Here is a 21,179-nt window from a genome sequence, read left to right on the forward strand (position 1 = left end):
GAGGTGTGACCATGAACTTGTCATAAATACTGAGCTTTCTATGCTCGTACTATGGAAATGTTTTCAGCACGCGCCAACACTGCTCAAAACTAATACTATTGTGCTAAATAGTGAGAGTGAGAGAGCGAGAGAACCGCCCTCCGCTCAACTAAAAGTTGATTGACACTGACTGTCAGTCGGCCGCCCGGCAAATGCGATAACGATTACTAACCAGACGCACTGTTGTCATTTAGCTACGTATTATAATGTTCATTTGTGATAATTCTTAAACAAAATATTCCAAAGTGTGTAGCAACGCGCAGTGAATCTAATCTGATTGCGGGTCCATATAAAAGAAACTGATAACGGCGATTGCACAACACAAGTACAAGTACATTTAAAATTAGTGCAGTACTCGAGTAGACATAGTAGGCGAGTAACGAATAAGGAATAACGGTGCGCACAGTTATCAGTTGTAACTCGACAGGCGTAGCGTCGACGTCGAGTGTTAGGCAGAATTGTAATTTGTGTTTTGTTTTTGTTCTAAATTTTCGCAGAGTATTTTGCCGGGTTAACAAAAACAAATAAATTCTAGTCATCAACCAAGCATTCATTCATCAAATCACAATGTTTGCCCTCCGTCGTACCCTCAACATGGTCGCTAATCCCCGGGCGCGTTCAATGATGATTCGTGACGCTTTCAAAGCGAATTTTTCCATCAGCTCTGTGGTAGGTGTTATTTGCTGTCTCTTAAGTCCGATCAAAGTTCACTTTGTGCAAAGTCCAAACACACATAATGTGAACATATGGAGCTCTACGACAGTGTTCAAAACAAAATCTGAATTGTTATTTAAAAAATCTTTCAACAATTTTGAATAAAATCTGTAAAAATGAAAGAGGTCATCCATTTTTATCGCATCCTATGTATCAAAATTAACAAACTGCCTTACTTAGACTTATATGACTTGTAATCCCGATCAGATGGCCCAAAAGATTGCCGCTGGACCCGTGGTCGATATCCTCGGAGATGAGATGACTCGCATCATCTGGGATGCTATCAAGAATAAGCTCATTCTGCCATTCCTCGACATTGAGTTGCACACATACGATCTGGGCATCGAGTACCGTGATCAGACCGAGGATCAGGTAACCATCGATTGTGCCGAGGCCATCAAGAAGTACAATGTGGGCATCAAGTGTGCCACCATCACTCCCGATGAGAAGCGTGTCGAAGAATTCAATCTGAAGAAGATGTGGAAGTCCCCCCAACGGCACCATTCGTAACATTCTCGGTGGCACCGTTTTCCGTGAGGCCATTATCTGCAAGAATGTGCCGCGTCTGGTCACCGGCTGGCAAAAAACCCATTGTCATCGGTCGTCATGCCCACGCCGATCAATACAAGGCCACCGATTATGTGGTGCCCGGTGCAGGCAAGCTGACGCTGACCTGGAAGGGTGAGGATGGCCAGATCATCGAAGAGGTCATCAATGACTTCAAGGGACCTGGTGTGGCTCTCGGCATGTTCAACACTGATGATTCCATTGTGGATTTTGCTCATTCTTCGTTCAAATTTGCCCTGGATCGCAAGTTCCCACTCTACATGAGCACCAAGAACACCATTCTGAAGAAGTACGATGGTCGCTTCAAAGACATCTTCCAGGAACTGTACGATAGCACCTACAAGACTGACTACGAGGCTGCCGGCATCTGGTATGAGCATCGTTTGATCGACGATATGGTTGCCTACTGCATGAAGTCCGAGGGTGGCTTTGTCTGGGCCTGCAAGAACTACGATGGTGATGTCCAGTCCGATTCCGTTGCCCAGGGCTTTGGCTCGCTGGGTATGATGACCTCGGTGCTGTTGTGTCCCGATGGCAAGACTGTGGAGGCTGAGGCCGCTCACGGCACAGTGACTCGTCACTACCGCTTGTACCAACAGGGCAAGGAGACTTCCACCAACTCGATTGCTTCCATCTTTGCCTGGACTCGTGGTCTGTTGCACCGCGCCAAGCTCGATGACAATACTGAGCTGCAGGCCTTTGCCGAGACCTTGGAGAGGGTGTGCGTCGAGACCATTGAGGGTGGCGCTATGACCAAGGATCTGGCCATTTGCATCAAGGGTAGCATTAGTGCCGTCGAGCGCAAGGACTACCAGGAGACCTTTGAGTTCATCGATACACTGGCCAAGAATCTGGAGGCCGCTCTCAAGGCTAGGAAGTCGCAGCTCTAAGCAATCACAAAAACACAAGCTCTCATCCTTAATCCACGTTTGTCATTTGCTTGTACATAGTAGTATTTGTGAATGTGTATAAATGTCCTTTATTTGGCTTTACGTTTCTTGTACTCTTCCATTGTCTTTCATTGTCTCTGCGAGACGCACTCATCACCCTCCTACCCAATCACCATGTGAAACGGAACAACTTTTTAAATAAAACACAAATATTTTTATACCAATAACGTGAGCTCTTGTTAATTGTTATTGCACTCGCTACTGAGAAAGCTTAAAGGGATCTGATAAGTTAGTGCCAAACCGACTCAACAATTTCCTAAATCTCTGGAGCTGTAAAATTTGGTTAACTTAACGGGTAGAGCGGTCTGATGGCAACGTAAAGTCAATAAAAGCATGTCTGTTTTTTCGTCTAAATAGAATCGTAAATATCAGAGGTAATAAAAACTAAACTTAGCAGATTTTGGAATAAAACTTGTAAAGCTCCGATGCAGATAAATTTATTTTTAGAACTCACACACGCCTTCTAAATTTTAATAAATACATTTCACGTGATCTTAAAACTTTGGTACACATTCCAATAAAGATAAGCGGGATGGTTTCGGAAAATTTCATTACGATTGAAAAATAAACTTGGAATTTACTTGAGGCGAAAGTTAAATGAAGATTGAACAAACTATTTTCGTTTGTTCTAAAAGTGCATAACGAGTAACTCACAGTCGAGTAGACTCGACGTTAGCTTTCCTACTAGTTATTACTACTCATAAGTGAGGTCTTTAACCTGCTGCCCACCCACAAAAAAACGTTTGTTTGCCTCGAGTTGCCTCTTCTCGCCATGCCTTGCGTTGCCTGTTATGTTAGGTGGGCCATCCACTTGAGAGGCTTCGGCATTGGACGCAGCTTATTGGATTTGCGAGCAGCTGCAGCCAGCCAACAGTCTTGAGTCAACGCTCGTGGACAACGCATCCGTATCAAAGTTAAGAACGAGCTGCCAGCTAGTCATGCTCGCCGAGATCTTGGGCTATGCCTACTGCTTGGCCTATGTGCTCACCCTGTTCAGTTGGCCAGGCAACGCGTTTCCAGCCAACAGTTATCGGGATCTGGACATTTGCAATCACTGGAATGGCCGGCGTCACTTTCTGGAGCTGGGCGAACGTGGTGAGCTGCATGCTAAAAATGTCAGCACCACAGCATTTCGAGTGAGTACGAATAGAAATAACCTTGTTTCGTTATATGTGTCTGTCTGTCCGTTTGTGTACCTAGATCCCAGAAGCTTTAAAGCTTAAAATTTAACAACTCAGTTGTATTTAAATTTTCCTTCATTGTTATAGAGCTCCCAGCTGAGCATGCCGAACGATCTGACGTCAGCGCCAGCGGATGTGTGGTACCAATGCAATCTGGAGCTCGTTACCTGTGCGGAGTGCGTTTTACGCGTCACTTTCACACATGCGAACTTTTCAAAGAGTTGCAGCAACACCGGTGGAAAGTCGAATATGTGTCCCTGCGAGCACATACAGTTCTCGGAGCCGCCCTACGATAGCACCATTTCGGGTCAGGAGTTTTGCGGCGATGGCAAAGTATTTCGCAGCAAGACGCGAACACTGCAGCTCAAGTTCTTCTACCGTGCAACAAACGCGCACGTCTTCTCGCTGCAGTATTTCTCCGAGCGTAAGCGATGAACAAAATCCTCTAGATAATTAGACACTAATCAGTCTTCTCTCCCTAGGCAATGTAAAGATTGTGAGCGGCACACCGAAGCAGTCCATTGTGGGCAGTGGCAGCAATGCCAACTCTGTGCCGCAGGTTATCTCGACTCCCTACTTTCCCATGGCCTATCCCCGGGATTATGGCATCGAACATATTCTCACCTGCGAGTCGGAGAATTGTCAGGTGCGTTTGGACTTTACAGACTTTCAGCTGGGCTTGGCATCAACTCTGGAGATCTTTGACTCCAACGGACAAATGCTGGACTCGTATACCGGCGAACATTTCCGACCACCCATCACTGTGAGCAGCGGGAAATCGTTGCTGCTGCAGTTCCGGGGAAATTCAGCCACAGGCGTTGGCTTTCGTGCCGAGGTGAGCTTCGTCTCCTCCAAGCAGCTAAGGGACGAGCGACTGGTGCCGTATACGGGTATGTATCTTAGGTGGACAAGGGGTTCAGGGAAGAGGGCACTTGAAGGTCTGCCAATTGTCATATTGATTTTTGACAGCGGTAGAGCAGTTAAAGGGAAAGCTGGGAGGGGTGTTGGAAGGCATAGCTGTTGTATAAATTTCAATGTCAATGCAAAGTGGAAATATGAGAAAAACTGAGCAACGCTTTTGGCTTGGTCTAGTTTGGTAACACAATCGATATTGTTGGGGTAGGGAGGTAGGGGCTTCGACGAATGCCGTAAGAGCTTCAAAAGTATCGTCAGCCAGAATCAGAAATCGGGTTTTAGCTTGTAAACAAGCGATTATTATTAGGGTAGTTAAGAAATACTAAAAAATAAGAACATAAGTAGAGAATATGAGTTGTAAAAGGGTTTAAAAAAAGCGTTTACTTTAGGGAACTGGGAATAAAGCAATTCGAAAAGATTCCTAGCATAGAGAAATAATACCCTTTATAGAAAAGATCTTCAGAGCAATTACAACCCAGAAAAAGTAATCTTAATTTTATTTTCGACCTTTCCCTCACAGACTGCGGGGGCATGGTTACAGGACCCGGTGGAGCCATCACCATGATGAATATGATCGAGAATGCCACCGATGTTCGACTCTTCGACTGCATCTGGATTATCAAGCCAGGCAATAACTACATGATGATGAAAACACATATCTCACTGCGTGTAGACGACTTCTACGGCATGGCAGCGCGATCTGAACTAACCATAAAACAAGGCACCACATCGGATGCGACAGAAATTGAGACCATCATGTGGCCAAATAATGGATTGAGCAAAGAGAGCCACATTGCGCCCATCCTGACGGGTTACTACATTCGGCTGCGCGGAGTATTTGGCATGTCCTCCAAACTGGCCATTGTCTACAGCGTCTTCAACTACTTGAGTGGGTATTTCAAAGCGTTAAGCCTTTTGTTATACACATTGCCTATAGTGTTAATATATATAGACGATTAAGCTAAGGCTCCCACGTCTATTCACCCTTCATAACCTGCTCACATCAAACTCTTGACAGCAAATTGGGGCTTTTTTTCGATCGGATAATGAGTTCTTGGGCTCCATATCTTATTTGCTTTAGATTGCTACATCGGTTCGGAATTCCTGTGCGGCAACAATCATTGCATCTCAATTCGTCTACACTGCGATGGCTTCGATCACTGTGGCGATGGCAGCGATGAGCCCGAATCCTGTGAGGAGGACTGGGCGCATCTGCATCACGATCGCCGCTGGTATTCCCATAAACCCAACTACTACTTTCCCAAGATGGATCAGTATCCCGACCTCAAGACCGCCACCGGCATCTTCATCATCAGCACACTGGGAATCTTCGGGGTGCTCTCTGGCTGGATGGTCATACTCTACCGCATGGGAGTGCGAGCACGACATCAACGCGAACTGCAAAGTCATCTGCAGACGATAAGCGAGTTGCTCGATCGTCAGGGCGAGGATCGCACTCCAGACGAACCCCCGAGCTACGAAGCACCGCCAGACTACGAGGAAGTGATCAAGGTGGGTATGCAACAGGAGTTGCGTGAACCGCGTCGTCAGCGGCGACAGCAGCGTCCTCGGGCGCATCGAGAACGCAGCGGATGCAGTCGAGCGCCGAGTAATTGCACCATGCAATCGATGGTACCGCTGCACGGCAGCTGCAGCATGGAGGAGTGCGAGCAGGAGCAACCGAGCACGTCGGCAGCGGCCATGACACGTGCTGTGGCCTCCACCGATACGTCGCAGGATGCGGGACAGGAGCAGCATCAGCAGCTAACGCAACGCATGCTGCTAGCCACGGCCATCTGTGGTAAAAACTTAAGCTATTCCCCCTTCCCACCCTACAGTCGCTAATTTACCCACAGAATCCCATTTACAGGCGCTGCAGGCGCGTCTATCCCGGAGCAACAACAGTCACAGCAGCAGCAATCCTTGGGGATTTCAGCGAGCCCGTCATCGCTTTCCGCTGGGCGTGAACTATCCACAGCCGCTGCAGTCGCAACGGCAACGCAACCGACGACGCCCAACAACAGCACGACGGACGACGGCACCGACGCCTTTCGCGACGCCTCACTCAACATTTCACTCAGTCTAGGCTTGTCGCCCAGTTCGCCCAGCAACGTTGCCACCAATACCACCACCAGCTTGCTTAATCCAACTCCTGGCCAGCAACCCAGCAGCAATTGCACCGAGCACACGTACCTGAAACGCTCCTGGCTACTTGTTCAACAACCAGCGACAGGACAACGTTGTCGTGTTCAACGTTTGCGTCACACTTTCTCCTCACCCGAGGCTTTTAATGCGCCCGCCGAGCTGCATCTACCGTATCCAGATTTTCTCAGTTATGGCACGAATCTGCCACACGAACGCAGCAGCAGCAATTTCGGTTCCGAGCTTTCGCGTGATCCCTCCACCTACAGTCTGGGCAAACGTGCGCGTCTCGCAGCCGCCGAGCAAAGTGATTGTCGTACCTTGACACCGAGTAGCGATGTGGAGGAGAGCTGCAGTGCAGCCCCAGTGGAGATAGAGCAGCACAGCGATAGCGATGCGGAGCAACAGGTGTCGTGCTTTGGTGCCGTGGTCAGCCAACGTCCCAAGCGACGTCGTGTGCGCAGTCGCTCCTTTAGCAATGCACGTGGAGCTGGCGGCGGCAGCGGAGCAAGACGTCGACTCAGACAACGTAGCTCTTCGGCGGATTTGCTTATCTATGCCAGCATGCAGCGGGAGGGCGAAGGTCAACGATTGTTCTTCATATAAGGGAGCTTAAGTTGGAAGTGGGAACGATAGTATTAATGAAAAGGTGCGTTGCTGTCCAGGAACTGGTCTGAAACTCATGAATAAATATATAAACTGATGCCTATGTTAAATGTGCTAAATAAATGTTTACACAATTTGTTGAATTTCATGCGATTTGTTTTGATAATTCATATGTATATTTTGTATATAGCAGGGTTAATATTTATGCAGTACATGCCAAACTGTATGCCCAGTGATTGTAAAGCGTACAGTTGGACAAGCCTAGGTGCGCTCAGGTGCACAGAAGAAAACAAAAGACGCGTCTCAACAAAATACGCAAAACGGAAAACCAAGGAATGTACATTTATATAGGTGTATATCTCTAGTATATATATATATATATATGCGTGTGTATGTGTTTGTGTATATATATATAGACGAATACGATATATAATACCAAAGGCGTAGGACTGCCTGCTAGCCAGATCTGGCCTACATAGTACGACTATATGTTGTCGCTAAGCGATTCCTCTCTAAGTTTCTCGACGCGCTGTGACCTGCTCCAGCGGCACAACAATGTTGCGCAAACTGTCGATGCTGTTGCGCAATTTGGTGGCCTGGAATTTTGTTGGTAATTTCGGCGAGCCACCAACCGAAGCAAATGCAAAGGTTTTGTACTCCTAAAAGATAATCGAGAGAGCGTTAATGTATGTATATGCAAAGTGTTTTATTTGCAGTCGCAATATAATGGATAAATCAAACAAATATCAATAAAACAAATAATAATAATTCAAGCGCAGATAAACTGCTGTTTAAGGTAAGTGTGTGTGTCGTGTGAAGAAATATTCAAGTATTCTCTATATATATATATATAACTATATAAATTCATGTGAAGAGTGTTTGAGTGGTATAAATAAGCATGGTAAACAGTTGCAGTTGGGAGTACTGGGAAATGGCAACGCAGGTGCTCAACATGGCTACAATAGAGAAATCAAATAATACTCCATTCGAATTTAAGAACTTATGAAAAACTTAGCATTCTAATTATAAACGTAATAATAATGGATGATGCAACTTAAAAACTGGCAACGCTCCAGCGTTTGTCATGGATTTTCATTCTCATTCACGTTCAGGTTACCTGATTGGCGCTGGGCGAACTCGCCTCGCTCATCGTCGCCGGCGGCTGTCCCATATAGGATTGGAATGTGGCGCCCGTGTGATCACCGCGTTGTGAGCCAGCTGCCCGTGTGGTGACCTTTTCCTGTAGCGAATTGAAGGTCTTCGAGAGCCAGGGCTGCCAGCTATTGCGATTGGTTTGCAGCTCGCTCATGGTATTGTTCAGCTGATGATTCAGATCTTGATTCTTGCACTCGGCTTCCACTTGCGCCAGCTTGGCCTGCGCCAACTCCAGCTCCAGTTCGCGTATGCGTTGAGCTGCTGCATTGAGTGGATCTAGGGGACCAAGTGGCGCCTCATTAGCAGCGCCTAGTGGCTGCGACAGACGATTCGCAGCTGCTGTCGGCTGCTGCTTAGCATTGTCGTTGCCCACGTCAATCTGTTGCAAGCAATGCGCGCATTTCGAAACCGTATGCTGCAAACATAAGAAGTTATTGTAGAAGAGTTTACGGGAAACAAACATCATCATTATCGACTCACCATCACCTTGCCCAAAGTCTCGTTGAGCGTGTTCATGTCCTGCTCCTGTCGCTGTATGATTTGTTTATATTCCTGTTTGATACTTGTGTGCTTCATTTCTTTCTCCACAGCACGCTCATTGGCTGCCGTCAGTTGTTGTGTGAGTGAATCAATCTCGGACTGCAATTTACGTCGCTCTTCGCCAAAGCGACTCTCATAGATTTGGGCCTCCTTCTCCAGACGCTCTTTGTGCTGTTTCTTGAGCAGAAACTCTTCTTCGTACTGCTTGAGTTTCTTAATTTTACGCTCACACGCTTGCTTCATGACTTTGCGTGCTTGACTTGAGCTGCGACACTTTTTGGGCAGTGTCACCCTGAAATACTTGAGTATGCCTTCGAAATCCAGTTGACGCAAGTCAGCTTCACAAATGGACAGCAATGTCACAGCCACCTGGAATAGTACAGGCAAACCGTCGAGCAGGAATACGTCCAGTACGTGGAATACAAAGCAGAGCGGAAAACGAGCCGTGTAGAGCGTTAGGAACCACTGGGAGGCGTACATGTGCGTCTCAATGCCACATGCCGTGAAATGTTCATGCAACTTGGGTAGCTGATCCTTGATGAGGCGTTCCAGTTGATAGAGGCGCAGATAGAGAACTTCGAAGCCAGCCTTGTACAAATCGCGTAGTCCGTAATCATACATCAACGAGACCAGCACGCAGAAGGCATCTTCCTCTGGCATCTAATAGTGCGCAAATAAAGATTCCAAATTAAAATCGTTTCAATTTAACATTAATCGATAACAAATCAATTAAATGTGATCGCTGCTAAGCATTCTGTTATGTTATTAGCATTACGTTACGTTACTCACATGCAACAGCAAGCTAGCTGCTATAAAACTGAGGCCCTGGCAATAGCCAACCTCGCTGTCATGGACGGCATACGCTTTGGACACCTTGAACAGGGCATCCTGACCAGAGCCGCCGCTCTCTTTGAAACATTTGTGCGCCGGAAACGTGCGATGAATATCCCGCTGTATGACTGTCTCGCATTTGGTTTCCTTTAAACACAACAATCATTAAGCAATTAGGAATTATTGAAGAATGGTAAACTACTTACTTTGGTGATGAGAATCTTGTACATGTCATTCATTTCCACTTTGCCCTCCACATTGGCCAACTTTTGCCAGATCTTTTCGCGCAATGCTTCAGGCACACCTAGGCGCACCAATGGCGCCAGATTCTTGGGCCGCTTTTCGCTATCCCATTCGCGTAAAATGGGATCCCATTCATCAAGCGTATCCTGCGAGCAATCCTTGGATACTTCACCGGTGCCGCTGAGCAGCGGTTCGTCGCCATCGCTGCTGTAGTCTGTGGGGCAATCATCCTCAATGGAGGCTATGGACGAGCTGCGCACAATGCGCGATAAATTATTCATGCCCAACTTCAGCAGCGATGAGCTTCCATGTTGACCGCTTCCCTGTTCGATGATCTCCTCGGATGGATCAATGCTGTTCACCTTCCAGTTGAGCTCATCGGTGCGCTTAAGATGCAAGTAGAAGCGCAATGTCATGGGACGCTTGGACATAAAGTGATCCATGATACGCATATCGCTGGCTGATTGAATCGTAACAGGTGTCTCGATGACAAAGCGCACCGGCTCCTGAATGCCGCGCATAACAATGTCAACGGCCACCGTCAGATTGGTTTTGGACGTCTCCAGATTCAACTGCTCAAAGGCCTTTTCCTGTGCTTTCCATTCGGCGCGTATGGCGTATGCATTGAGGCAGGCACTCACATTATCCGGCTCGTTGCCAGCGCTTGGTGTCGTTACATAGCCCATGTTTAGCATATCAATGAGGTGCATATCCTTCTGCACCACCAACTTGCCCGGTGCAACGAGCACGCCGAAGCAGCGTTCAATATATAGTGGTTGGAGCACATTTGAGGCTGTCTGCTTGACAGTGATGCACACTTCTTTGTCTGTATTTGCACGCAGCTTAAAGCAACCACGATCACGCGGTACAGCTGCATACGAATTCTTCGCTACCTTTTCGCGTATCTCCAGCGAGACAATGAATTCATAGCCAGCGGTATTCAGGGGATTTCCACTGACATCCGACGTCACGGAGTTGACCATATCGACAGCCGAAGTGAGGCTGCAGCTCATGCTGGGCGCGTATGTCTGGAATGCCTTCTGGAAGCAGGCTGCAACCAAAACAAATAATTATTATTAGAAAAAATTAATCAAATCGCAATCACCGCGAATCATCGCGCACAACTCACCGCTCACTTGATTCACCGCTTCCGGAATGTGGCAACGGAATACATGGCACTGAAACAGCGCATCTCCATGCAGCCATGTGAAGGCGAAGCATCCATTCTCAGCGGTATCGACGGGTCCGCGATAATACAATATAATGCTCGAGATCTCATAGGTAGCGATAATGGTATTGCTTTCGGCATCGTGCAGGCTGCAAAATAAATAACAATATCATTAAATAACATTGCAATAGACCGTTATCTCGAATGTTAGTGGGTCACAGCTTTTATCAGCGCTGTAAAACTATAAAAAAAACAGTTCTGCACTAACAGCAACACTAAATGTTAACTTGATTAAGTGCTTAATAAAACATTGATTGATGGACAGCTTAGATTGCAAATTGCAAAAGTAAAAGGGAATTTATAAATGCTTAAAATTCTTTTGCGTGGCAAGAAATAAACAACAAAGAGCTTCGAGTATTGTTTCTTTTTTAGATTCATTGTTTTATATATGTACATACTTTCCAAGTTTATAAAATAAAAAGTAAATAAGTAAAACAAGCATAAAGTCAGATTATTTTCATAGTAGCAAAGCTGCAATTAAGTTGAAACAAGTGAGAAAGCGATGACAAGAGTGCGGTTGACTATGAAATCCCACCCTAATCCATTTAAGGGAATATAAACGAAGTGTGACTAAATCGAATTGACGCATCCGTCCTTACCATTTCTAATTTTAAAATAAATTACAAGTCTAGTTATAGTGTGCAATTTCTATATCTTTAACCCTTATAGTTTTTGAGACAAAAGTTTTTATTGAGATGGACGGACGAATTGATGGATAAGGATATCTTATTTGTTGATGCTAATCATGTTATTGAAATACCCTATTCATTTAAAATGATATATAAAAGAACTTGACATATCTCTCAGCTGCCATAGAATTTAATTCTAAATGACGCATACTAATAAATAAATAAGAATCTGCTTTCATTTACTTACACTACAAGACCATCAGAGCAGTTGGGTATGCTGACCGTAATCTTGAGTCCCACCGACTTGGAGCCGCTGTTGAGTTCGCTCATGATGCGATAGACATCTGTTTCCGATTTGGGTGCATTGATATTTGCAGCACCCAAATAGGTGACGCCAGCAAAGATGGTGCAGCCCTGATCAATCTCTGAAACTATCAAAAGGGAAACATAAAACTATCAAAGAGTTGTCATAGTTACTGTAGAACTCACCTTCCTCATCGGTAGTGTCGCACTTCTCGGGCTTCATGGCGTCTTGTTTCTCCTCGATACAAGCTGGACTAGCATCGATGCAATCGTAGAACACCGACTGACCCACACGATTGTGTTCCGAGTTCGACGCGTCCTCGGATTCATCGCAAGCTTTCGGTGAGAATAAATTACATTTAAAGCGCATGTCGTTGTCGCCTGCGGTTGCTTCCGTTTGCGTTTTTCTCCCAGCCAATGGCAAAGTCAATGATTTCTGTTGCTGCTGCTGTTGTTTTTGTTGTAGTTGTTGTTGTTGCTGCTGTGGTTGTGATCTCGGTTGCTGTTGGTGACGCGTCTTATGGGCGACAGCTGCAAATGTTAATTGGCAATTATGACACAAGTGTTCGAAATGGAAATAGCTTTATTCAAACGTCATTATCGAGTAGAAAGAGAGAACTATTGTGTGTTGCAAGTGTAATTTCATTGTTTTCAATTTTTCGATTTGTTTTATTTGCTATTGTTATTGTTGTTGCCATGACAGCGATTGATATTCTGGGTTAGGCCTGCAGCTTGTGCCGATAAGATTGCGCACTAAGCTTACTGGCTTCAAAAGGCGCGCTCGCCCAATTTTGGATATCACAACGAGAACTACAAAATATTATATGCCATGTAGGTATGTGCACAGCTGGCGACGACGTCTGGTAAACAACTGACTGCCTACCGTCAGTCTCACGCGCAATTTGAATTTCTTTATTCGATTCGTTATGTTTAGTATCATTAAGACAACTCACCGATGGTTGCTGCTGCCGTTGTCGCTGCTGTTGCTGCCAGGCCATTGCGCTCCAACTCCAAGTCTCGTAGTGCATCTGTCATTTCGTGCTTCATATCGCTCAGGTTGCGATTGTTTGCCATGTCCAAGGTAGGTGAACGATCACCGCCGGCGCCTCCCACTGGCGATAGGGAAAGTGCAGTTAGCGATTCGGTTACCTTTTCGTCTGCAGCAACTGCATCAGCGACGGCGACTGTAGAGGGCGCCACTTGCTCCAATGGTGTGGCCACATTGCTGTCGGTGACAATTTCATATTCCCCACTGGTTGTTATCGAAGACTCCGATGATTTGGTGCTTAGATTATCATCCATTGTTCCGCTGCTGCTGCAATTGATCTGTAAGTGTGCGTGTGTGTTTGTGTATGTAGCTGCCCTCAAGGTTGTCTTAGGTCCACAATTGTAAGACGAAATTCTTTTCAAGTTGTTATTTGTTTATTTTGCCTTGTTTGCGCTATTGCTTACGAAATGCGCATTTTCTTGCAGTTACGAAAAAAATTTATTGACTATTTTTGGACACTTTCAATTGAAAGAGTTTCGTTAATTTTCATTGCACCTCCACTCCATTGTTTGGCTTTTTGCCTTAAATCGATGACGAATCGGAACGTTGCTGTTTTGTTGGTCTACGTTCGAGGGGGGCGTCAATTGCTCTGCATTTGTATGCGTATCTGTGTGTTTGCTTGACACAAAAACTACACTTTGTAGGGAGAGGGTGGCGCTAATGTCGTCGTTGTCGTCGTATTTGGGGTCAATAGTTGCCTTCTTTCCGCACTATGTATAGATTTTTGTTTACATATTTTTGCCGTGTTGGTAAACGTTGCGCAGTGAGCGCAAACCAAAGTGTTAGTAGTTAGCGCAAACTATTCGAAAATACCTTTGCATAACTTTACTTTTTTTAATTATTGATTATTGATTGATGTTTTTTAAATTATACTTTTCGGAGAATTAAAATAAACAAAGCTTTTTATTTACACTGTTTTTTTGTAACACCTGTGTGGAGTGTGATCGCAAGCAATGTTTTCAAAATATACCCAAATACAGACAATTTCGTAATGAGCAACTGGTTACACTTTGAATAGCATGTTGGTATATTTATGAAATATATATAACAAGGAAAGAAATTGTAAATAAATGGTTATATTCGTATTTAGTAAAGAAAAACATCTATACATCGTCTCTTGTTCCACTTAATATTTATTAGATATACAGCATCAACGCAGTTACCTTTCAGAACAAATAGACTCACCTATTCAACACTGTCGCAACTATCGATAGTGTATAGTATATTTGGAATTTGAAAATGCAGCCACATTGCTGGTGCCGATAGTATTACCGCGCTGCTTCATCAAAAAAACGTGCGCGTGCTGCCTTGCATTCAGTACTAGATTGTAGATATACTTTTGTAATTGTTTTTCCAAATTTCTGTTAACTGTCCGACTCCAGAAATAAGTGCATCAAGATGTGGCCACGTTTTGGCATCAAAGTTGGCAACAGCACGCTCTGCATCGCTTATGTAAGAGCCGATGGCAAGGCTGAAGTGATTGCGAACAAGCAAGGTGATCGCGTCTCGCAAGCGTGCTTGCTCTGGAACGGCGACACCGAAATCGAATGCGGCCTGACGGCCAAACAAAAGATGGCCACACGTCCCAAGCAAGCGGTGGCACACAGTTTCCAGCTGCTGCAACCCGCCGAAGCGCTTGCCAACGACGATAAATTGACGAACGCTCTAAAGGAAGTGCCATGTGAATATGATAAAGAGGCATTTGTATTCCGCATGGAGCACACAATCCCAGCCGAGAAAGAGGATCAAGATGACAAGATTGTTACAAAAGAATTAAGCGCCGTTGAGGTGACCCAGGAACTGTTGCGCCACGAACTCGAATTGGCACGACAATATCACACGGACACGGAACATGCGCCCATTGCCGTACTGTCCATACCCAGCTACTATCCTTCTCAAGCTGTCAAGTTGCTTGCTGAAGCAGCCAAGGGTGCTGGCTTCAATGTGGCTCAAGTCATAGCTGAGCCCACAGCAGCTGTGCTGGGCTATAAGATTGGTGAGAACCAGCTGGAGAAGGCGACGCAACGACAACATGTGCTTACCATTAAATGCGGTGGATTGTACAGTAACTTTGCTCTGTATGCTGTGCAGAATGGTTACTTCATTGAGCTGGCCACGTTTGGACCCTTCTCGATTGGTGGCCGACAGTTCACGGAGGCGTTGGTGCAGTTCATTTGCGAGGAGTTCAAGCGCAAGTACAAATTGGATCCGCATGAATCGCGTCGCTCGTTGGCCAAAATACGCACAGCTGCCGCCAACTGCAAGCACATATTGACAACGCTGCCCTCCACGCAGCTCTACATTGATTCGCTGATGGATGGCGTCGATTACAATGCACAAATGTCGCGTGCCCGCTTCGAGAGTCTCATTCAGCCAGTGATCAACTCGCTGATGCAGCAGCTCGGCGAATGCGTGGAGCGTGCGCAACAGGAGCATCCCGATCTGAAGCGCATCGATGACATTGTGCTGCTTGGCGCCACAATGCAAATACCCAAATTGCAAGCAACGCTGGCAGCACGTTTCCCCGATGCCAAGCTGCACAACAGCCACTCAGCGGACGAGGTGGTGGCCATCGGTTGTGCTCGTCAGGCGGTGTACTTGTTGGATCCACAGCAGCAGCAGCTGCAGAAGGCCGATGATTGTGTGCTCGTAGAGGATGATTTGTACATTTGGCATGGCAACGATGAGTCGAATGCCAAGCTGGTACTGAGCAAGGGCAGCATATTGCCCGCCAAGATTAAGGTGTCGCTACCGCAGTCGGGCGAAGGTGATGCCGCAGAAGCTTTGGCTTCGTTTAAACTACGCACTGGAGAGAGCGAGATATTGGCACAGCTGCCAGAGACGACGACGCCCAACACAGACGATGGACTGTTTCAGCTGGAGGTTGAGGTGGATTGGGAGGATAAGGATGGCAATATTGTGCCATTGGTGCGACTACGTTGTATGTGAACTCCAATCATTTAGTCTATTTATTTGTTGGTAGCCTAATATACTTATCATAAAAATGTAATAAATTCAAATGCTTCAGATCAAGCTAAATTGTATTTGTATTGTATTTTAAAATTCCATTGTTTTGGGGTTGAAATTACGCTCGAGTTTGCGCAGAAACTCTTCGAAAACAACAACACCTTTGAACATACTCGTCTTTTTGTAATCCTTGATGCGACTCTTATCCTCGGGCGCTTCCATGTAGCTCTTGGTCTTGTCATCGTGAGCATTGATCTCCTGCAGCAGCTGCGAAATCGTTGGCACTGTAGTTGGATCAAATTTAGCTGCAGCTGTGGCGCTGAAAGGCAAACACACTTTGCCAGTGGCAGGATGGATGCAGAAGGGCGCCTTCAACAAGTGATTGAAACCCTTTGTGACATTGATGTCAAGTCGCGGATAGAGCAGACACAGCTGCACCTCCTGCACAATGTTCTTGAGCTTGCGACTCCAAATGTTTGCTGCGCTAGTGCGCATTGAGTTTGCATAGCGCACGAAGCTCTCCCAGACGAGCTTGGAGTGGGCGCCGTCCTCGTGCGTCTTCTGGAGATACGCCTCGAGATCGTTGCGTGCGCCTTCGTCGCTAATCATTTGCAGCAGCTTTTGAACACCTTTGGGTGTGCCAAAGAGATTCTGATCCTCCAGTATAATCTCCTCGAACATGGGTTCCACAATCTTAAGCGCACGTCGCAAACTGTGATGCGTACGATCATTGAGCTGCACTCGAGCCGTATTATTGGTGTAGGTGAGTATGTTGAGATACTCGGCGACAGCGGCGCGAGCTCGTCCATCCAGATGACGTGCCGTGTGATCGCAGACCCAGCAATGGATACCACGACGACCCGAGAAGATCCACAGCAAGTTCTCAAAGTCGAAATCTTCACGGAGAGCAACATCGAGAACACGCGCTGCCACCACCATGAATTTCCAGCACTTAAGACAGATCTCAGCCCCAGAGCAGCAATTACGTATCTCATCATAGTCCGTGGCATCGATATCAAATACTAATTCACGCTGCACAGGCGTTAAGCCACCGGGAACAGTGCGGAAATTCTTGGGTCTAGTGGATAAGACGGCGCCAATGTCAATTTTGTAGGGATTACGGGAGCAGATTTCCTTCTCCAGCTCCGCTTGCGTCTCAAAGCACAGATAACGTATGTAGATGTCATCGTGGAGTGTGAACGAAATCTCACGATTCACAAAGATGTTGTCCTCAGCTTTGAAATAAATGTAAATACATTAAACCAAGTGATTGAGGCTAATATTCTATATCACTTACAGTGGCCATAGTTAAGCCAGCGATAGAAGGGTTCGTGGGGAAAGAGACGTCTGTAGTAGACGGGCAGCATATCGGGCAACATGCTCGAATCGTAAGCATCTGCTGACTTTGAATCCTGTGTTGTAGCTGTCGTTGCCGTCTGTGGCTGAGATTCCTGCTCGGCGGTTTGTTCTGGCATTTTGGAATTCTGCTTAATGAAAAGATGATTTTTCGTGCAATTTTTAGATAAATATTATAAGTTAATATTATAAAGACGGTGATTTTCAAGAAATTTTCAATTCAGTTTAAGGATACTATTAAATAAAATATTCAGAACACAGGTGTAACATACACTTGAATTATTTTTAAAATTAAAATATCAATCAAAAATAGTCCTCTTGATATTTTTTTATTAATAAAAATAATAATTATATTCATTCTGATTGAAATATAATTTTTAAGATGACTGCACGGTGGTCTTTCATATATAAAATTTAATTTAATTTTAATTATTTATATGTTAAAATGTTATGAAAGTAAAATAAAGAAAGATTGTTCTACATGTTGTCTTCCATATAGAACATTTAATATAAATTATTTATATGTTGTAAGGTTATGAAATTAAAATTATTAAAGTAAGATTTTTCATATGATATATGGTACAGGGAATTCTGCTTTTAAAATACTTGAAAAGATAATATTCTAATACTGAAAATATGTAAATTAATTCCTCTTCTATTTTTATATCTTTTTTTAACTTCAAAGCAAACATAAATATTTAGATGAGTTTATAAATTAAATTTTCAGACACAATTTTCGAGATTAATTTTTTGGTTAATGTTCCTAAACTCTCTTCTTTTATCTTAATCTAAAAAGGTTTATAAAAATTCAGAAAATTTGTATAATCTTGAAAAAATGTGAAATATATGTAATTGTCTGAATTCTTGATTTATATACGAAAGATTAACGCTGTCATGCTTCGCGTTGGCAATCGCCATAATTATACTTATATACATAAATATATATAAAATAAAAACACTTGCGAATCGTTTGTTTTTGTCGAAACCTTATTGCTATATTTATATATATTTTTTTGTTGATTTTTTTTTTTCTTTTTCAAAGAGAAATACACGTTTGTTGAGCTTAAAATATTTAGATATTTTAACGACATGCACAAAGTTAAAAAGTACGTTTTGCTAATTAATTGTCAGTAATGATGAATCGAGTCGAGTCGTTAAAGGTTAACACAATGTAATTGGAATAATAATGCAGTAGGAATACGAAGAGAGATAGAAAGGGGAGAAAAGAATAATATGGTCAGTGAGTCTGATACAATTTGCTTAGTTAGCTATATATAGAAATACTATATATGCATTAATGTGTATACAATATATATATATATTTATATATTAAACTATATATGTAATCGTAAGGTAACTGCTAATCATTAGAGTCTAGGTTAGATCATTGTTTTTGTTGTTGCCTTTTTGTGTCTTAATAGCTAAATACATTCAAGCGTCACAGAGCCCACACGACCACACAGAAAACTACAACACTACTTCATCATCATCATCATCATTCACACAACATTCTTCTTAGGCGACAGTCAGACGAATGTCCTGCATCTTGTGCTGTTGCCAGGAGTGCGCCGGCTGTCGTGGCGGCGCCGTATTGTACAACGTCACGGATGCAATATGATTGTTCGGCATCACCTCAAAGATGAGATCCTGATAGCCATAGCAAAAGGTTGAACCGAATGGATTCGCTGTATTCGTGGAGCTGGCACGATGTAACACCACCGGACGCTCTGAGGTGGCCAGCGATCCGCTAATCTCATCCCATTTGGTATAGGCAGTGACATTCACATGCTGATCATGATGCTGCACCAGCTGTTTGCTGCTCTCGCTCTCTGTGGCCAGCGGCGGATGATCGCTCTCGAGCAGAAACTGGAACTCACAACGATGATACATGTTGAAATTGAAGTGTCCCGGATAATTGGTATGTAGTATGAACTTCTTGCAGGTTTGAGTGCGTGCATCAAACAGCACATCGATGCCCAGCGTGAAATAATTGAAGAATATATCGCTGCGTTTGCTTTGCACCTGTCGATTCACACTCGAGCTGTGTATCTTCATCTTGTCCTCGCTCTTGAAGAAGATGCGATTCGGTGCACCCAAATTCGTGGCCACATCCTCACAGCTATCGCCAAACAGCAGCTCACGCGTGAAGCACTTACGTTTCGGCTCCAACGCTCGGCCTGAACCTTCGGTGAACAGCTTCAGCTTGAGGCCCTTGGTGTGACCATAGGAGGTGCGCAACACTGTGGCCGACTCCAGATACATTTGACGGTGGTAGCAGGACAGCGGCAGTAACGGTGCTCGATTCTCGGCCACATTGCTGCCCGCATACAAGGCCATCTTGGAGACGACAGGCGAGGCGCCATTGAGAAACACAAGTGAGCCAAGGCCATGTGCGTATCCAGAATGCAGTTTACTGTCCACCGGGAAATAAAAGCTCAGGCCACGAAAATGCAGTGCGAACAGCTGTTTGGCTGCATCATAGACACCCGGATGGGTGGCGCCAAATGAATGCTCGATCTGTTCGATGCTGGGCAGCACTTCGGGTGAATTGAAATAGACGCCACCGTATTTCAGCTTCACCAGCTTCATGTTGAACACTTCGATGGTCTTCAGGCGCTGCACAACCGGATCAAAGATTAGACGCAAGCCGTCCTGTGGCAGATTGATGATAATGTCCACGCCCAACGGATTCGTATCGGAGTAGAGCACTTGGACGCCTTTGATGATGCCCACCTGGGATTGTATGATGGCAATGGCCTGCGAGAAATGCATGCCAAGCACAAATTCCCAGGCATCGCAGCCCAGCGAGATTTCGGGCAGAATTTCCAGGTCGAGCATTTTTCTGTGGCCACCAAAACAACGCAAAATGCAAAAACAAAACAAATTGAATGCTTTTGTTTGTAAATTGTATTTGTTGCCCACCTTACTGACCTTGATATGTGAAATCAGCTGCGACCCACGAAAATATGCGCAATTTCGTGCTGTTTTTTTCGCTTTTTTGTTATTGTTTTTGTCTGTTATTTGCTCAAGTCCGTTGTTTTCTTCTTCTCGCCACTGATTCTGCTTCTGTGATTGTTGTTGTTTATCTTCTTTTCTTGTTGTTTTTCTTTTGTTGTAATATGCACTTTAATGATGTTTTGATTGCGTAAACATTTAATTTTTGGGCGTTTTGCAATTAATCGTACAGTTTTTCTAAAGTCTATTATCGTTTTCTAATACACACTGCGAACAAAGGCAAAAAAACAGGCAAATGCGCAGCAGAAATACAAATGTAATGTAATAACAATGTTTGGGTGTTGCCGGATCAACCAAACAGCTGTTTGCAATGCTCGCAAAATTATCGAAAACTTTTAATATCTAAATTTATGCTTAATAATAATAATTGCCTAACACATAATATGTTCAAAAAGGGATTTTAATAAACTAAATATAGCATTTTATTCTAAAAATTGAGTTTATTGCCATCAGGTGGCAACTCTCTCTTAGAACATAACAGCTGTTGCAAGCAGCTGCGAAACAGTTTTCGCGCGCTTTTTTGGCAGGCGTTGTTCACTTACCTTATTTGTTTAACTGGAATGATTTCAGGCTGCAAACAATTTTTCGACAATCCTTGCTCCTATAATTTTGTTGTTATGCACTTTTAAACAATAAAACTCAACTATAGATATAGCTACACAACGGTTTATAAGAGCTGAATTTGCATGCACAGCGTTCGCGTTTATGGCAAATGAGACCAACTGCCTCAAAAGTGAAAAATCATGAATT

General features: G+C 44.5%; 6 protein-coding genes across 10 annotated transcripts; 3 read left to right on the forward strand and 3 right to left on the reverse strand.

Moving 5' to 3' along the window:
• The first annotated feature begins 536 nt into the window (after positions 1-536).
• On the forward strand, positions 537-2,437 carry LOC132792977 (isocitrate dehydrogenase [NADP] cytoplasmic). The gene is given in 4 exon segments (XM_060802522.1): positions 537-708; positions 961-1,242; positions 1,244-1,336; positions 1,338-2,437. Coding segments are annotated over 4 exon segments (1,350 nt in total). The 5' UTR covers positions 537-606; the 3' UTR covers positions 2,211-2,437.
• A 528-nt stretch (positions 2,438-2,965) lies between these two features.
• Positions 2,966-7,262, forward strand: LOC132792974 (uncharacterized). 2 transcript variants are annotated; one of them, XM_060802520.1, is made up of 6 exons: positions 2,966-3,406; positions 3,539-3,875; positions 3,934-4,341; positions 4,887-5,255; positions 5,448-6,167; positions 6,223-6,597. In XM_060802520.1, exons 1-6 carry the CDS (start codon positions 3,209-3,211, stop codon positions 6,450-6,452), a joined length of 2,262 nt encoding a protein of 753 aa, XP_060658503.1. In that variant the 5' UTR covers positions 2,966-3,208; the 3' UTR covers positions 6,453-6,597. The 2 variants fall into 2 exon arrangements, with proteins under 2 accessions (XP_060658503.1, XP_060658502.1); XM_060802519.1 differs by having other exon boundaries at positions 2,969-3,406; positions 6,237-7,262.
• A 62-nt stretch (positions 7,263-7,324) lies between these two features.
• On the reverse strand, positions 7,325-13,965 carry LOC132792973 (rab GTPase-activating protein 1-like). Of its 2 annotated transcripts, none has more exons than XM_060802518.1 (9): positions 12,997-13,965; positions 12,230-12,574; positions 11,988-12,165; positions 11,013-11,200; positions 9,847-10,934; positions 9,599-9,787; positions 8,750-9,469; positions 8,232-8,684; positions 7,325-7,773 (listed from the first exon to the last, which is right to left on the reverse strand). In XM_060802518.1, exons 1-9 carry the CDS (start codon positions 13,343-13,345, stop codon positions 7,627-7,629), a joined length of 3,657 nt encoding a protein of 1,218 aa, XP_060658501.1. In that variant the 5' UTR covers positions 13,346-13,965; the 3' UTR covers positions 7,325-7,626. The 2 variants fall into 2 exon arrangements, with proteins under 2 accessions (XP_060658501.1, XP_060658500.1); XM_060802517.1 differs by having other exon boundaries at positions 7,326-7,773; positions 11,988-12,171; positions 12,997-13,964.
• Positions 13,966-14,270: 305 nt separating this feature from the next.
• On the forward strand, positions 14,271-16,133 carry LOC132792975 (heat shock 70 kDa protein 14). Its single transcript, XM_060802521.1, has one exon. The coding sequence runs from the start codon at positions 14,490-14,492 to the stop codon at positions 16,038-16,040; it is 1,551 nt and encodes a 516-aa protein (XP_060658504.1). The 5' UTR covers positions 14,271-14,489; the 3' UTR covers positions 16,041-16,133.
• Positions 16,134-16,148: 15 nt separating this feature from the next.
• Positions 16,149-21,146, reverse strand: LOC132792978 (DNA primase small subunit). Of its 2 annotated transcripts, none has more exons than XM_060802523.1 (3): positions 20,972-21,146; positions 17,356-17,542; positions 16,149-17,293 (listed from the first exon to the last, which is right to left on the reverse strand). In XM_060802523.1, exons 2-3 carry the CDS (start codon positions 17,531-17,533, stop codon positions 16,149-16,151), a joined length of 1,323 nt encoding a protein of 440 aa, XP_060658506.1. In that variant the 5' UTR covers positions 17,534-17,542; positions 20,972-21,146. The 2 variants fall into 2 exon arrangements, with proteins under 2 accessions (XP_060658506.1, XP_060658507.1); XM_060802524.1 differs by having other exon boundaries at positions 17,356-17,545.
• On the reverse strand, positions 18,371-20,673 carry LOC132791412 (PHAF1 protein CG7083). Of its 2 annotated transcripts, none has more exons than XM_060800308.1 (2): positions 20,337-20,673; positions 18,371-20,256 (listed from the first exon to the last, which is right to left on the reverse strand). In XM_060800308.1, exon 2 carries the CDS (start codon positions 20,250-20,252, stop codon positions 18,930-18,932), a length of 1,323 nt encoding a protein of 440 aa, XP_060656291.1. In that variant the 5' UTR covers positions 20,253-20,256; positions 20,337-20,673; the 3' UTR covers positions 18,371-18,929. The 2 variants fall into 2 exon arrangements, with proteins under 2 accessions (XP_060656291.1, XP_060656290.1); XM_060800307.1 differs by having other exon boundaries at positions 18,372-20,256; positions 20,346-20,673.
• Positions 21,147-21,179: the final 33 nt, after the last annotated feature.

Source organism: Drosophila nasuta, chromosome 3 (genome assembly GCF_023558535.2).
Source record: "Drosophila nasuta strain 15112-1781.00 chromosome 3, ASM2355853v1, whole genome shotgun sequence".
Taxonomy (NCBI): domain Eukaryota; kingdom Metazoa; phylum Arthropoda; class Insecta; order Diptera; family Drosophilidae; genus Drosophila; species Drosophila nasuta.